Here is a 14,373-nt window from a genome sequence, read left to right as displayed (position 1 = left end):
GTACCATTATGTGTGATAGACTTAGACTTAGAAAAAGAAATGAATTCTATAAACCACTTAGAAGAACAGCTGGACTTTGAAAACTTCTCCAATCATAATGGAATTAGAGATGAAATGCAATTTATTAAGAGAATATAGGCTGCAATCCTGCATCAGCTTATAAGTATCCCCGGACTCAGAGGGATTTATTTTTGAGTAAATATTTATAAATTTGTATAATTCAAACAATGTTTGGAGTCCAGACTTCATTTAGTTACTGCCACATGGCAAGCTCTAGTATGTTTGGAGACTGAATTTAACAACTCTGCTTCCAATAAAACTGATAATAGGTTTACAAAACTTTTTAAATGTATATACTTCTCAAGTTCATTTTTGCTAGGCACCCAACATATGAAAAATAATACAAAATAAAAAAAATGCCCCCTTAAATAAAAATAAAAATCAAACAAAATTACTGAACACAAGGTAGTAGCACTTACCCCAACTTGCCAGTTAGGAAAAGTTCAGAATATCTGTTTTGTTTTAGTAGGTAGTTTGGCGCTAACAGAATATGTCTGATGTATCTGGTTGCACCATTCTTGGAAAAAATAACTGAGTTGCCACTTCCACTATACTTGTTTACTCTGAACTGACTCCCATTGGTTTCAAAAGGATTTACTCTCAAATAAGAGTGTGCAGGACTGCAGCCTTAGAGCCCAATCCTATGCTGGCTGGACAAAGGTTGGAGTAGCAGAGTCCTTCTGTATAAGCAATGTACCCTTAAAAGCTGAAACATGCCTGCCATTGTTTCAGTAACTCTCCAGCTACCAGAATATGATTCTTGTGGGGCTGTCTTTGAAGATGGGTCAGAGGCTTCAGCTTGTGCAGAATTCTGGAGTCCTTCTTTTAAAGAAAATGAGCTGCAAGTAGCACATTACCCTTGCTTCTTCTTCCCTGTGCTAGCTGCCAATATACTTCTATTTCTAATTTAAGGTACTGATTATTATTTTTCAGTATCTAGCACACCTTCCATAGTTTTTTCTCTTCAGATAAGAAGGTGGGGCCCTTCTTCATAATTCCTCAATTCACTAATAAAAGACTTATGTGTGTTTTGCTTTGTTTTTGCAGAGAGAAAAACAGAGAAGGTCTTTTTTGATATAAACGCTTACTCTTTGGAACACCATGCCAAGGAAATCTCCCAGGCTGGTTCTCAGCTTGGTTTTCATTATCTCGTAAAATCTTCCTTCTTGATGACTTTATGGATAATGTTACTTACCTGGCTTAAAACAGACAGTTCTTTTTAACAACCTGTATGTAGCTATGGAATGGTAGCACTAAATGTGTAGGTATTATTAGATGGTATTTTGATTTTAATGTTTAGCTTTTGAGTCTTCACAGTTCCTGTGCCCCCGACTCAAATACTTTCTTAGTATCTTAATAGCAAAGGCTAAAAACCATTTAGTTACAATAAAACCCAAAACTTCCATTTCTGCAGACAAAGGGACCTTTCCATGTTAAAGTATCAGAATTCCACTATATTTTAGCACTGCTCTGTCCAAACAAGGATACTCTGTCCAAACAATGACACTTCAGTCCAGTCTTTAAAAAGCCTTCCTATTCAATTCATATCCTTTTTTCCTATAAAACACTTGGCGTGAAGAAAAAAATGTAATTGAACATACTGGTGTTGACTGAGTATAGTAAAAAGCTACTGCATGCTTCCTTGCCATATACATACAATGTCTCAATTTCTCCCAACCTCCACACATCTATGTTACCATGAGTACAGAAAAATAAGATTCCTCTACAACTGGTGCCACCTTTTCTGAATGAACTGGCAAAAAAAATACAGCACATTTTGCCTAATATATTTAAAGGGGCACCGCCAGAGGTTCTCTTTTGGGATAACTGTACAAAGAAAAAATGTAGAAAAAATTGATAAAAGCAGGCATTCTATTATAGTTTTAATACAGTGGTACATTGGCTCACAAACTTAATCTGTTCCAGGACTCTGTCTGTGACCCAAATTGGTTGTGAGCCAAGTCAAATTTCCCCATAAGGTTCAATGTAAATAAGGTTAATCCATTCTGTAACTATTTCTTTTTAATCACAAAAATTTGAAGCAAAGTGAGAAAGAACAACAGAGCACAGTCATCTCCCCCCAACCCTGAGCACAAGCGCCGCCATCTCCCGCCGCAGCAGGACTGCAATCATGCCTGTCATCCCTGCACGAACGTGACCGCGATCATGGCTATAAACAGGCGTGATTGCGGGCATGCTGTGGGGGGGAGACGGGCACGATGGCGGGCGCAATCGAGGGGGGGGGGGAGACAGGCGGGATCACGATTGTCACCTGATGCAGAGTTTGCGACCTGAGGCAGAATTTTTCAGAAATTTCTGTTTGCGACCCAATTTGGTAGTGAACTGAGGCGTTCATGAGCTGAGGTACCACTGTATATCTTGAAGTAAGTGAGGGAGGGGGGAATAAAGCAAGCACATAGTTAAGAACCTTTGCATGTCATGTTCAAAGTCTGTGCCTGTACGAACACTTAAAAGTCAGTGCTATACGCTAATAAGAAATACACATCTCATTCCAAACCATTCTATCATAAGTTGTCTAAACCAGTGATTTTCAACCACTAGTCCATGGACTGGCACTGGTCTGTGGGAGATTTCCCACTGGTCCGTGGGTGGGGGGGGGCACATCCAGCTCGCTGCAGACCAGCGTGGGGAAGGTCTGTGCTCCACCACCTCTTCCTTGATTGCCACTGTGTTTGTGGGGAGGGGGCACCAGGGAGGGGAGAGACAGCTCAGGGGGAGCCGGCTGGGAGCCACACCATGCCAATTTCAGTACTTTGTTCCTTTGTTGGCATTTTTTGTTGCTTGGTTTCTGGTTGTTTTGGAGAATTTTCATTTTGTTAGCGTTTGGAAACTAATACACAGAATATTGTATTATGTGTATGGTGTTATTTTGTTTCTGCCTCAATCCCGAGTTGGGTTTCCTGTTTTCACCAGTCCCCAGCCATGGAAAGGTTGAAAACCACTGGTCTACACATTTCTGCTGTATGCAGGAAAAAATTTAACAATTTTATCAATCCATGTGCCAGAATATGGTTTACAGGACAGGGATAAGTGTTATAGTTAAATGTAGTAAACTGAACTCTGACTTAAAGGAAGCCATGGACCTTGATCTTCCTTTTGGAAATAAAAAATACATTAATGGTTATAGGAAAAAGGTGTCCAAAAGCACAATTTTGATGAAACCTAATTTTGTGTTCAGAACTTTTAATATGTTATCTTCTCCCTCTAGTTTGGTTTTACTAGAGAAGCCTGACTAAAATAATTCCAAAGCTTACATGTGACCTTAACAAAACCCTGTCAACCACCTTCAGCTTTGTAACATACGTTACAAAAACACATTACCCAGTTCATATGCATTAGCACACAATGAAGACATACCTATAAAATATATTGTTAATTTGCTTCCTGATATAGGCTCTTAGGCCTAAGAATTTCCCATATATTCTGTGCAGAGTAGTCTTAAGAAAATCTCTTTCACGAGGATCTTCGCTGTCAAAGAGCTCTAAAAGCTGCAAGAGATGCATATTTACTTGTTTAATCCATTTCAGATTAATCTGGATTTAAAGTTTGAAGGTATATTCAGTTTTTAACCTCACCTGCAATACAAACTTCTGATCAATATATTTCTTAGCTATATTAGGTTGGAAATCTGGAGATTCTAAAAACCTTAAGAAAAATTCATAAACAAGCTGAAAAAGATCCACAAAAAATAAAAATTAGTTTTGTAACAGAAATGCAAGCTTGAACTTTGAAAAGCTGTAAATACAGTACTCAAAACACCCCCCAAAGTACATTGGGATATTATGAACAGCATTAGCTGCTTCTTCTAAACTCTTATGCAGGTATAAACTGGACACAACTCTTCCTGCTTAAGTTCCTCTGAAACAAACGGATGTCGTGAGGCTCCCATTCATTCCAACAGAACTTGAGCAGAAGATGCTCCTAGTATTTTATGCAATTTATGTACAAATGCAGAAGGTTTCCTGTATCACTTCAGTTCCAAACATTCTAAATTCTTGGCTAGTGTAGACACATGAATCCAGTTTGCTTGAACACCACAGCTCATTCTGGCTTATTTAAGTCATGGTGGCTGCTGGAAGCCGCTGCAATTCGCCACTGTGATATTCAAGCCATGGTGGACAGTCACTATGGCTTACCATGACGTGAACCTAGCAAGGGTGGGTTGTTGGTGTAACTGACAAACCACCTACAAACTGGGCTATATTACATTTCAGATATCTTGATAAGTTATGATGTCCACTGTAAATAAGTCATGGTTTGGATGACCCTAACCCTCTCTCTTAATTTAGATGGGGAGATCAGGAACTGGATACCAAAATGCACACTTCCCCTTGAAGTTAATTTCTCCACCTCCCCTAACTATAGCTAATGTTAACCAGGTTCTCCACAAAACTAGGATTTATTTCCAATATAGGTTAAAAGAAAACTTAGGGTTAATCATTGTAAAGGTTGGAGTTGATAATCACTGCATATACAGTTTAAGGGGAGAATCTGCAGGTAGGATTTGGGATGAGACACACAATGAACAACTTCAGTCCTGATCTTTTGATCATGGTTAATAGATTAGGGCAGCTATAATTGCACTGCTCCCATTTGATACTACAATAATACAGCATGCCTTGACAGGCCACCTACAGTCAACAAGCCTTAGACTTGTTCATGATCCAACACTATATTACCTTAGTTAAACCAGCTCAGTGTTGCATGTAGCCTGCCATATATTTAACTCTTCTGCTTATACACCAGCAAGCATCAGGAGCTTTCCTATCTTTAAAGAGGTCTCAAAACTATAATCTACTGAGATCAAAAAGACCAGCAATTGATATAAACTCATTTCTATTGTTAACACATTAAGCTACATCTATAACAGAACACCACCATTACTATGCATTGACATTTAAACTTGCAAACCGAAGACTTAGATAGGCCCTTTATCAGATATTTAAAAACCCAAACTAAGTATATGTTGAGACTTAAGTTTTCTATTGTTAAGTTTGCAATAATTTAGTCAACTCTTTGTTTAGTCAGAAACAAATTGAAGAAATTAAGTTTGCAGTACCTGTAAGTGAGGCCAGGCAGCTTCTAAGGTTGGTTCATCCTCCTCTGGGTCAAATTCTGCTCCCGTTGGGTTGGATGAAGGTGGTAGTGTGCGAAACATATTAACTGCAAACTAAAATTATATTTGTCTAAGTGCAGGTCTAAAACCCTCTGCATATTAAAAAATATCTATTGGCACAATTTTTTTCGAAGTCATGTAAGCACAAACACTGAGTAAAATTGCTTTTAAGAATTTTTTCCTCCACATCTCAGTTTATTCCTCTTTTAACACCCTCCCACCATATTTTCTTTACAGTAAACCTTGCAAACAGTATATGAAGAAACCAATGCAGTTTGGTTGTCATTAGAACACATGTTCCTCTAAAGTGCAATGGCTGAGCATATGGGACAGGATGCCCATGCATGTTCTTCTCCATAAGGGCAACAAAGTTATGAGAGTTCTCAACTGCGATCCAATTTACCCCTCTCTGCTAGTTTTGAGCTGGTGCTTTTATCTTCAGGCTGTGGAATATTATGTTTTTTGTGTTTATTTTGCAAACAGGTACCTTTCTTCCCTGAATTATTTGTATAAAGTATCAAGGGAATGGCAGGTTTGGTGGTAATCACTAGTAATGAGTTTGGCTAGTAAGATATGCCAAACTGTGCTAAGCACTGATTTTACTACACATTGGTGAAGAATTCTACCAAAAATAAAAGTAGAACTTGAAGGAATAAGTCAGTAATGCTGGATAGAAATCACATATTTAATAATGACGTTGAGAGCAGGGCATTATTATACTGCCGGCTGTAGACCAGCACAGGGGCTAGCTGCACCCTCCCCCCATGTTCTCCATCTCGTCCTCAGTTGGCATTGTGTTCATGAGAGGTATGTCACGCTGCCAAGGAGGCTGGGGAGGGAAGAGAGAGCTCAACAGTAGCCAGCAGGGAGCTGTGCTGTGCCTCAACTGCCCCCTGGGCCAGGCCCAAAAGACCAGGCCTTTTTCTCATAGACACCACCAGAAGGGCAAATGCCAAAGGGCACCACCCCTTTGCACCCCATTTGGGCTACCCTTCTGTGTCATGGTGTAGGGGAGATGTTGAAGCTGTACTGACCAGCCAATTTTTGCTGGTGGATATGGGAGTTTGAACAGGGGAGATATAATTGTATTTCAATATTTATATTATATATTATATTATTGTATTAAGTAACTTTCATTTTGTATTGCTCTGTTGCTAATATTGTATTTGAACTTGTATTTGCTTTGTTTATATTATTGTATTTATATGAATTTTATATTTTTGTCATTGTAAACTTTTGATTTTAATATTTTGTATCTTGTCTTATTGTAAGCTGTGCAGAGAGCCCTATGGGCTATGGTGTGGCATACAAATATAATCAATTCAATCAATTACATGTTAGTTATGAACTACAAGCCTGATAATACACAATACTTAAAAAGTTATGTAGCTCATTAGACACAAGTATGAAGGAAACCTTTCAAATAACACTGAGGACTTTGATAGCTTTTTAGAGAGTACTAAAAATCAAAAGTTGTTTTAAAATGTTTCAGTTTAAATAACTTACCATATGTACTACTTCTGGATATATGGGCTCAGTAATCACATTTCGATTATGTGTGATGTACTCTACCATTTCACTTAAAGCTGCTCGTTTTACTTCCTTCCACTTTAGGTCACTTAGTGGATCAGAAACGAAGTCAAAAAGGACACAACATTGTCGCAATTTTTGAATAAAAAGTTTTTCTTGCTCTGCAGGGGGAACATCTGAAAGGAGAAAAAACATTCTGTTATTGTTATAACACTGTATTTCTGTAAAAGCTGTAGTAGAAAACTATGACAAGCTTCCAGGAAGAAGGTTTTGTGCCACAACTCATGCATAATCTATTTTCCCTGACTGTGTATCCATATACACATGAACTTTGTTTCTCAGTAAGATTTAATGAAAGATATGGGAGTGTATCTGAAATGTATCAACTTGCATAGTGGATATATAGATAACACAGATAATTTAAGGACATGTGGTGGTTCACTTCCATATGACCTAGAATTTTTAAATTTAGTACACATGTCTCAATATACCCCAGTGACTTTTTTAAAAAAAAAAAGGTGAAATTGGATGTTTTACATATAACACTAAACACAGGACATGAACTTTACCTCAGAGAGGACAGCATCCCAGCACAGCATCCCCAGACACATACGGAACAGAATGTTAATCTATGGAGTTCTGTTTCATTTCCACATGCTTAAATTGTTTTAAATCTCACATACTGCACAATATACTTGGAATGGAGTTATTATAGAAAAGCCTGATTGCCTTATGTATCCATGTATTTGTAGTTTGCATTATGTTAAGAAAGGCAGAAAGAGTTAGATACCTGAGAGCCACAGTTTCTTGTAGTGTATGTATCCAGTATTATTTAAATTACAGGGAATTACTTCCATGCGAACTCTAGATACATGTATATGCCTACCCAACTAGCCCAACTAGTCAATCTTCAAAGGTATCTTTCAGGTGGCCAGTAGAGAGCCTTCATGGAAAATATGGCCCAATGTTCAATCATTCTCATGCCAAGATAAATCACCACATGGCCATCCTTTGAGATAATCTTTTGTTCTAGATACCTCTGCCTTTCCCCAAGATATTGTGCTTAAATCAATCAAGTAGCCAGGAATTTCCTTGAGGTTCATTTTCATTCCCAAGTTAAATTACTGACCCCTTTGTTCTATCCATCCTGTGTCCAATTTGAAGCTATTGATCCTTTTATACTCTTTCCTTTGAAAAGAGCAACTGCCCTTAAGTGCAGGTTTTCAGCACTGTTTCAGTGCGGGAATCAGTATGGACAGACTACCAGATCCACAAAATTTTTAGGTTTTACTTAGCTCTGAAACACTTTCCTCCTAATATTTCTCCTAGTGACTGGGTCCAGTTTCCAGGACCGGTGTTTGCTTCTTCTGTTCTACTTGAACCATATTTGTTGCCCAGTTAAAGAACTTCACAAGCTGCTGAAACAGTCATTGTAGCTCTTAATCCATATCCCATAACATTCCACAACCACGACTTTACATAAAATTGTGGGCCGAATACTTGGCTCCTGAGGGAGGTCTGTGTCTCACAGGCTGGTGTGTTGTTCACTATGAGTCTCTGAGTCTAGTGGCTTGTTTATTTGATGAACAAGTAGGGAGTCTTGGGCATCACACTGAGATCATCCTAGGATCAACATGCTTAATATATTTAAATGTATTAATACTATAAAATTAAGCTTAAGTATCAAGCATACCAGAAATTCTTTTGTTCCATTTCTACTCTGCTTCCAGCAATGCATTATTAATAATCTCAGTCTCTGTTTATTTGCTTAGTAGAATACTAGAAGACTTAGTTCTTACTGAGCAACTAGGTGTCTGCAATTTGTTCCTTACATCTACATAAAGTACGATAATGAGAGAGACTTTATCTCTCATCAATGAAAGCTGAAAATTAAGAGAATGCAAAATACTCTTGAACAACCAAGGTGAGCTTTTCTGAGACTTTCTAAATATTACCATACCTTTGTATCACTGGAATCTACATTGAAAAATATAAACACTAAGAATTTCTATGCTCAACTCAACAATTCCTTTAGTCCTAGACAGCTCCTCTCCAGTTTGTTTACCTGCTCATGCTCGCACCACTTAATTGTAACTTCCTACAACTTACAATTAAATCACCAAATAAAGAAGCTGAACTACCTCAAAATAGCTCATTGTACTTCAGTTTCTACAGTTAATGAAATAGTGTAAAAGTCTTTTACACCTTAAAACAGCAATAGGCAGACTTCAGGCTAGTAGGATCCACCATATTTTTTACTAGAACCCCACAGTTCTACCAACTAGAGTCAAATGCCCAGGGAAGAGACACATTCTTGGAATTAAAGAACACTATGTTTTCCAGAAATCTTTTTTCAACACCAGAACTAAGCACATAAGACACTTAAGAACTAAAATCTATACCTAGTTTACCTTCAAACTATCTTAATTTCAGCAGTTTAATTTAATTTTATTTAATAAGCCTTTCAGTTGCTGCCATTGTTAAAAAGAATCACAAACTCTTACTATTCAACTGTTAATCACCCAAGGATGATCCCTAACTAAATTCTGCTCTACATTAGAAAATGTCTTGTTTGATCAGACTGAGTTTCATCTAGCCCTGCATTTTGCCTTGAACAGTGAACAGGTAGTGGTCTCGGAGCTCATAAGCAGAGCACGATTTAAAACAAAATATTTATGACATTTCTAAATAGCTACTGTTCTTTGGGCATGTGTTCTCAGGATAGATGTTCTTTTTGTCCCCAACATTTTTCATTCTGAATATGAAGGAGGATCTATTTAACTATCATAGTTAATAGTCAATGGTAATAACTATGGGTTAGATCATGGATTGTTTACAGCATATGAAGGATTCCTTCCACAGAAGGCTCTTGATTTGGCGAAACATTTTTATTATTGGAATGGAGGGCAAAGATATTTTTCCAGTTTTAGTGAATTGGCTTTTTTGCCTGTTTAGCAATAATACTTCAGACAGGGAAGCAAATTAGGACAACTCGTATCTTACCAATCCAATCTCCTTCCCTCCTTCTAGAACACCTCCTTTCCCCCTTCTCCAAGGTTGATTTTCCAACCTTAGAGGGCAATTGATGCAGTTTTCTTCCTATCAGCTCTGCCAGATTGGATAAGGAGTGAGAGTTGGATCCTCCAACTTCCCCTTCTGAAATTGAAGAGCTTTCCCGATCTAGAAGGGGAGAATCCCCACTGTGGTATGGCCTCTCAGACAATGTGTAGAGGCCATATGATTACAACTGACACATACTTAAGTCTTTGTTTCAGTTAGGGATGAAGATTTACTGGAGTTTAGCAAAGGGCTTCATAAAAAGTAGGGATTGACATGAAGAAAAAAGCACAGAGAAAGAGAAGTTGATTAGGAGTGACAAATATATAGTCCAACAAGCTGCAGAAGTTTCTCCAGAGTTCCACAGTTGTAGGTTTTTTAATTTCCTAATGCTTAAAAAATCCTTCTGAGCAATTAATTACTTTAAAGAAAGTTTTTTTTCAATGAAGTTTGTAGAAAATCTATATGTAATTGAACTTGTATCCTTCTCAATCCTCCAAACTCAAGACAGGTAACCATACACTCTAATCTCTAGAGATATCTTCACACATTTTAAAGGGAAAGTTTTGAGGTGTCAGCATTTTTTCAAAAGCATGAAAAGCAAGAATTCCTTAACTGATAACTCTCATTTAATCATGGACACATGACTGAAAGTCCTCAAGAATTTAAGGTATTTGTACAGCCTATTTTCACATAAAATACAGGGGAATTACCAGGGTAATCAGCTACAGACTATACTATTAAGGAAGTAAACATCCCAAGTTATTTAAAAGATTTAATCCTGAACAAAATAAACTATAGGTCCTGCTAAGATTTTATATACCTAATAATGCTAAGATACATCTTCAAAATAAATTAAAGCTTCAAGTTAACATAGAATCATAGCCAAGCAAGCACACAGCACAAAGTGAAATTCAATTATAGCTTTCCTCAGTGTTACTAGGAGACCATTGATAGCAAAGAGGTTGGTAACTACAAAGAAGGTGTTAAATGACAGCCATTTACGAACAAAACACCATTCTTAAGACAACTGACAGGATAGTTTCAACCAGTTCGGAGACCCCTAAAATATAAAAAATTTCAACCTAAAATATAAAAGACACACTACTATCCAACTCATAACATCAAATTATTTATAAGAAATTACTAACTTTGAATTTCTTCAAATTATAAACTAGTGGCTTTGCCACATTTATATAGTTACTTGTTATGCAAATTATATTCCTATAAACACATTTTCCTTGTTTAGTGGAATCCAATGGAAGATCAACTTTCACATGCAAAATATAAAATTTGATCTCCAGATTATCTCCAGATTTGATCTCCAGATTTCAAGTCTACAGATTATGACAATTCCAGATAGCAAATTATAAGCATAATGTATGCACTCAAAGTTAAAAGTTGCCCATTTGTTTGGGTCTGTCATATGCAAATATAATTTATGTTGGTCCCAAACCAATTAGAATGTTCCATAGCATATAGTATGTACTTATGTAATACTGATTACACAGTTTAGCAAAATTTATTACAAACACCATTCCATATAGTCTCCTTCTCCTTAAGATACTGATTGTCTGAAAATAAGCAAGTTTATGAAGGTACTGACTGTTAGTCACGAAGTCGTGTCTGACCCATCGCGACCCCATGGACAACATTCCTCCAGGTCTTCCTGTCCTCCACCATCCCCCAGAGTCCACTTAAGCTCACGCCAACAGCTTTAGTGACTCCACCCAGCCACCTCATTCTCTGCCGTCCCCTTCTTCTTTTGCCATCTATTGTTCCCAGCATTAGGCTCTTCTCCAAGGAGTCCTTCCTTCTCATTAGGTGGCCAAAGTATTTGAGTTTCATCTTCAGTATCTGGCCTTCTAAAGAGCAGTCAGGGTTGATCACCTCTAGGACTGACTGGTTTGATCATCTTGCGGTCCAAGGGACTCGCAGTAGTCTCCTCCAGCACCACAATTCAAAGGCCTCAGCCTTCCTTATGGTCCAACTTTCACATTGCAACTGGGAAAACCATAGCCTTGACTATATGCACTTTTGTTGGCAGGGTGATGTCTTTGCTTTTTAGTATGCTGTCTAGATTTGCCATAGCTTTCCTCCCCAGGAGCAAGCGTCTTTTAATTTCTTGACTGCAGTCCCTGTCTGCAGTGATCTTGGAGCCTAGGAAAATAAAATCTGTCACTTCCTCCATTTCTTCCCCATCTATTTGCCAGGAAGTGATAGGACCAGATGCCATGATCTTAGTTTTCTTAATGTTGAGTTTCAGGCCAACTTTTGTGCTCTCCTCTTTCACCAAATTTGCTGGCATATTGAGTAGCTTCCTGATTGGACTACTGCAATGTGCTCTACGTAGGGCTGCCCTTGAAGATGGTCTGAAATAGAGCTGCCAGTTTATTAACAGGGACCAGCAGGTACTCTCATATAACACTGCTCCTAGACCGTTTACATTGGCTGCCAATTGAAGTTCAGGCCCAATCTAAGGTGCTGGTAATTACCTATAAAGCCCTAAGTGTCAGACTAGATGGCCCAGGAGGCCCCTTCTGACTCATTCTAAGTGGCTTGGGTCCTGCATACCTAAAGGAGCTGCTTCTTCCCTATGTGCTTGTCCACTCCTTGAGATCTGAAGCAGAGGTCCTTCTCTGAGAGCCCTCCTTGAAGGAGATTACTGGATAACCTCTCTAGTTAATCAGAGAAGGGCCTGTTCAGCGGTGGTGCCCTGACTCTGGAATTTGCTCCCCAGGGAAGTTTGCCTGGTGCCGTTGCTTTATTCTTTTCAGCATCAGGCAAAAAACCTGTTTATTTTCCCATCAGTTTAATGTTTCATTGGTTTTATTCTGGGTTTTATTACTGAGGTTGGATGCAGTGCCTTGTTTTGTTTTATATTTTTGTTTTTTCCCTTCTTTTTCTTGTAAGCCATCCTGAGATTCTTGCAGTGGACGGCATATAAAAGCTTTAAATAAATAAATAAATAAATAAATAAATAAATAAATAAATAAATAAATAAAATATTTACATTAAAACTGTATACATTAAAAATAAAACTGAATGTATAACCACATTTTTACAATTAAAGAGCTAAAACCATCTGATACTGTTAGGACTGCAGAAAAACAGGAAGCAGCATGCCCCCACTACTCTCCTAGGCTATTTGGAGTTGGTAAATGTCTTAGAGAAGAGGATGGTTTTAACCTGATACTAAAAAGATAATTGATGCTAGGCAGGTCTTGGTGGGCAACCATTCCACAGAAAAGGCTCTTCTCCTTATTGCCACCAGCTGAGCCTCCCCTGGAGGTGGCCTTCAGACCAAGGCCTCAGATGTGACCAGATAAATTGTGGTTAGAAGAGGAAGTATAGTAGTCCCAAGCCATGGAGGACTTTATAGGTTAAAGCCAGCACCCAGAACTGGACTTGGAAGCATATAAGCTGGTGGTTCAAGTCGTCAGTTCAGACTACCTGGTCCTGCTTATTAGTCTGTCTGCCACACTGGAAGCTGCAGCTTGTGCAAAACAAACTGTTTCAATGGCAGTCCAATGCAGAGTGTATTTCCACAATCTAGTTTAGAGATTATAAGAGTATAGCTTACTGAAGTCAGGCTATCCCTTTCTGGACAGGGGTGTAGTCAGTCCACTAGCCAAAGCTGGTAGAAAGCACAGAAACAGAGCGAGTAAGAAGGGGCCACCCAGGCCAACCAGTGTGACCCCCAGCTCCAGCTGGCTCCAATCATGAAATACCTACCACGTGCATGTCCAGCCTATTCTTGAATGTCCTCACCGATGGGGCTTCAACTAATGCAGGTTGCATACCTGTAACTGTAGTTCTTTGAGTGGTCATCTGTGCATGAGTGCTGTGCCTGCACAGTGCCTATTTCAGGAAGAGTCCCTAGCTTAGCATTGAACTTTCTGCGGAGTCCCCCTCACATATAAAAGGTGGGCTCCCACCATTATGACAGTTCTCTTGAGACCAACATTTGCAGTTTGTATGTTTATTTGTGTATCCAGATTATACGTACAAGAATGCAAGAAATCTCACCAACAGAGCTTGTGGCTCAGATAATCAGTCACTGTCACCGATGCAGGGCTGGTGGGTGCTTGTGCAAATGCACAAATGACCACTTGAAGAACTACAGTTACAGGTATGCAACCTGCATTTCTTCGTCTTTGTTGTGGTCTCTGTACACCACACATATGACTGACAAGTACCCCTACAAGGTGGTGAGAGGCATCAGACAAGCATATAATCACCAATCATGACAACAGGCATATTATCCACCCAACACATTATCTTGTATTAGAGATAAACTGACAACTGATGTATATAATAATGTACCATAAACGATGATGTTACTCTGAACAAATGGAACTGGTATATACATTCACACATATACCTGGGTTCTGTAATATAGACCATGTTAGTTATGTCCATAATGATATATGTGATTGCGGGAGACTTCAGAGATGTTGCAGTCATTGCAGTATGGAGGAAAGTATTGGACTTCTGTAAGAGCAATCTTTCCTCACTCTAAAGTCCAGTTTATAATGTTTAATGAACGTCAATGGTGCTGACAAAGTTGCTGTTTTGCATAGTTCTTC

At 38.5% G+C, this 14,373-nt stretch overlaps 1 protein-coding gene across 7 annotated transcripts in view; it reads right to left on the bottom strand.

Annotated features, from left to right (window-relative positions):
* Positions 1–14,373, bottom strand: part of PPP2R5C (protein phosphatase 2 regulatory subunit B'gamma) — a 95,479-nt gene that overhangs the window by 19,591 nt on the left and 61,515 nt on the right. For 6 of the 7 annotated variants that reach the window (XM_044437116.1, XM_044437119.1, XM_044437117.1 and 3 more), the window contains 4 exons: positions 6,704–6,903; positions 5,141–5,251; positions 3,657–3,749; positions 3,439–3,569 (listed from right to left, as the gene is read on the bottom strand). In XM_044437116.1, the coding sequence (XP_044293051.1) occupies positions 3,439–3,569; positions 3,657–3,749; positions 5,141–5,251; positions 6,704–6,903 (535 nt within the window). The remainder of the gene's footprint in view (positions 1–3,438; positions 3,570–3,656; positions 3,750–5,140; positions 5,252–6,703; positions 6,904–14,373) is intronic. The other variant, XM_044437118.1, reaches the window with a different exon arrangement.

This window comes from Varanus komodoensis, unplaced genomic scaffold (assembly GCF_004798865.1).
Source record: "Varanus komodoensis strain SLA01 unplaced genomic scaffold, ASM479886v1 scaffold3, whole genome shotgun sequence".
Taxonomy (NCBI): domain Eukaryota; kingdom Metazoa; phylum Chordata; class Lepidosauria; order Squamata; family Varanidae; genus Varanus; species Varanus komodoensis.
The sequence above is the reverse complement of the archived record's forward strand: the minus strand, read 5'-3'. Positions and strand labels throughout refer to the sequence as shown.